We start from the raw sequence: 2,564 nt of genomic DNA, 5'->3' as shown, positions 1-2,564 counted from the left end.
TTTATGGGACCGTCTCCTGTACCTCAGGAGGGCCTCCACCTTGCTATCAAGCAGAGGATGGCAATGAATACTTGATATCCCTGCCTCTAACTCCATGGTGCTGTGATTTCAGGTCTGCACCACCATATCCCTGCTTATTGCCATGGTTGAGATGCCTGCTACGGTTTCCTGAGTACTATAAACACTGTGACGTGGCTACACCCCCAGTCCCCAAAGTTAAGAATTGAAACACCAACTTTAATTTTGCTGCAAACAAACAAATTTTATTTTAATCAGAAACAGAACACGAGTGAACTTTGCTTCAAAAGCGACGTGAACATCAGGTGTAATGACCAGAGACAGACCCCATGGCAGAGGGGCATCCCGGTTCAGTCCACTTGAAGCTTTATGACAGGCTGAGCTTTTCAAAGAGGTACTCGACCATGTTATGCTCTCCATCCCCCATCTGGCGCAGGGTGGTCAGGTAGCCGCTCATCTCCTTCAGAACTTGGACCTGCTGATCCAGGCAGTTTTGCTCGAGGAATTGGCAGAGGTGGGCGTCGCCTTTTTCCTTGGCCACTTTGTGCATGTTCAGCAGGCTCTGGTTGATCATCATCTCCATGTGGAAGGCGCATTCCAAGGCCTGGAAGCCCCCATACCAGCTCTCGCGCTCTGGTCTTGCGAGGTCACGAAGGTTGACACAGCCTCCACGCTTGTTCTGCAGGTTCATGAACATCTCGGCACTGCTCCGGCAGCTGTGTGACTTGCTCAAGAAGAACCGCTTGAAGTTCTCCTGGGCCACGTCATCACGGTCGAAGTAGATGGCCATCGACATGTACATGTAGGAGGCATAGAGGTCCAGCTGGACATGGGTGCTGATGGCATCCTCGCAGTGCCAGTCATAGTTCTGTCGCACTTGAGAAGGAGCTTCGGCCATGGCGGTGGCACTTACACAACAGCCTCAGCAGTTCCCACCTGCTCAGAGGGGCAGGGCGGGTCCAAAGAACACAGTCCCACAGTCCCAAAGCACCTCTGAAGAGACCAGAGGGGTTCAGCTGGAGCCGGAGGCAGCAGCCAATATGGCTGTTCCCACCCAACGACCTCGGTATTTAAGGGCAGGGTTTACAGGAAGAGGCGGGGCATCAATGGAAATGAGTGTTGACAACCAATCAGGACATTGTTTTAGCCCCGGAGATTATTGGGGGGTGGGACATCAGCGAAAATGAGTGTTGGTGACCAATCATGGGGAGGAGCGGGGCATCAGCGGAAATGAGTGTTGGTGACCAATCAGGACGTTTCTACCCCACGGGTCATGGGAGGGGCGAGGCATCAGCAGAAATGAATGTTGGCGACCAATCATGACTTTTTTTCATCTTCTGGGCTTATGGGAGGAGCAGGGCATCGGCAAAAATGAGGGTTTGCCCCTAATCGTTAAATTATTTCAGCCCCAGGGCTTATTGGAGGGGAGAGGCATCAGCGGAAATGAGTGTTGGCGACCAATCATGACATTGTTTCATCCCTAGGACTTATTGGAGGGGAGGGGCATCAGCAGAAATGAATGTTGGCGACCAATCATGACATTGTTTCAGCCCCAGGGCTTATTGGAGGGGCGGGGCATCAGTGTTGGCGACCAATCATGACATTGTTTCATCCCTAGGGCTTATTGGAGGGGAGGGGCATCAGCAGAAATGAATGTTGGCGACCAATCATGACATTGTTTCAGCCCCAGGGCTTATTGGAGGGGCGGGGCATCAGCAGAAATGAGTGTTGGCGACCACTCTTGAGGTTTCTACCCCACAGGTTATGGGAGGGGAGAGGCATCAGCAGAAATGAATGTTGGCCACCAATCATGACATTGTTTCAGCCCCAGGGCTTATTTGAGGGGCGGGGCATCAGCGAAAATGAATGTTGGTGACCAATCATGACATTGTTTCAGCCCCAGGGCTTATTGGAGGGGCGGGGCATCAGCGGAAATGAATGTTGGCGACCAATCATGACATTGATTCAGCCCCAGGCCTTATTGGAGGGGCGGGGCATCACCAGAAATGAGTGTTGGCGACCAATCATGACATTGTTTCAGCCCCAGGGCTTATTGGAGGGGCGGGGCATCAGCGGAGATGCGTGTTGGTGACCAATCATGACATTGTTTCAGCCCCAGGGCTTATTGGAGGGGCGGGGCATCAGCGAAAATGAGTGTTGGCGACCAATCATGAGGTTTCTACCCCACAGGTTATGGGAGGGGAGAGGCATCAGCAGAAATGGGTGTTGGTGCCCAATCATGACATTGTTTCAGCCCCAGGGCTTATGGGAGGAGCGGGGCATCAGCGGAAATGAGTGTTGGCTTCTAATCATGACATTTTTCATCTTCTGGGCTTATAAGAGACCACAGAGCATCGACACAAATGAGGGTTTGCCACTAATCATTAAATTATTTCAGCCTCAGGGCTTATGCGAGGGGCAGGGCATCAATGGAAATGAGTGTTGGCACCAATAATGATGTCATTTCAGACCCAGGGATTATGTGAGAAGGCGGAGCAGCCGCTGATATGAGGGTGCACAATGATGATGTCACTTCAGGGGCAGGG

At 52.0% G+C, this 2,564-nt stretch overlaps 1 protein-coding gene across 1 annotated transcript; it reads right to left on the bottom strand.

Annotated features, from left to right (window-relative positions):
- Positions 1–385: 385 nt before the first annotated feature.
- Positions 386–916, bottom strand: LOC127675281 (ferritin heavy polypeptide-like 17). The gene has a single exon (XM_052171349.1). The coding sequence runs from the start codon at positions 914–916 to the stop codon at positions 386–388; it is 531 nt and encodes a 176-aa protein (XP_052027309.1).
- Between the last annotated feature and the right edge of the window lie 1,648 nt (positions 917–2,564).

Source organism: Apodemus sylvaticus, chromosome X (genome assembly GCF_947179515.1).
Source record: "Apodemus sylvaticus chromosome X, mApoSyl1.1, whole genome shotgun sequence".
Taxonomy (NCBI): domain Eukaryota; kingdom Metazoa; phylum Chordata; class Mammalia; order Rodentia; family Muridae; genus Apodemus; species Apodemus sylvaticus.
Note: the sequence above shows the minus strand (reverse complement) of the source record. Positions and strands in the feature narration are given on the sequence as shown.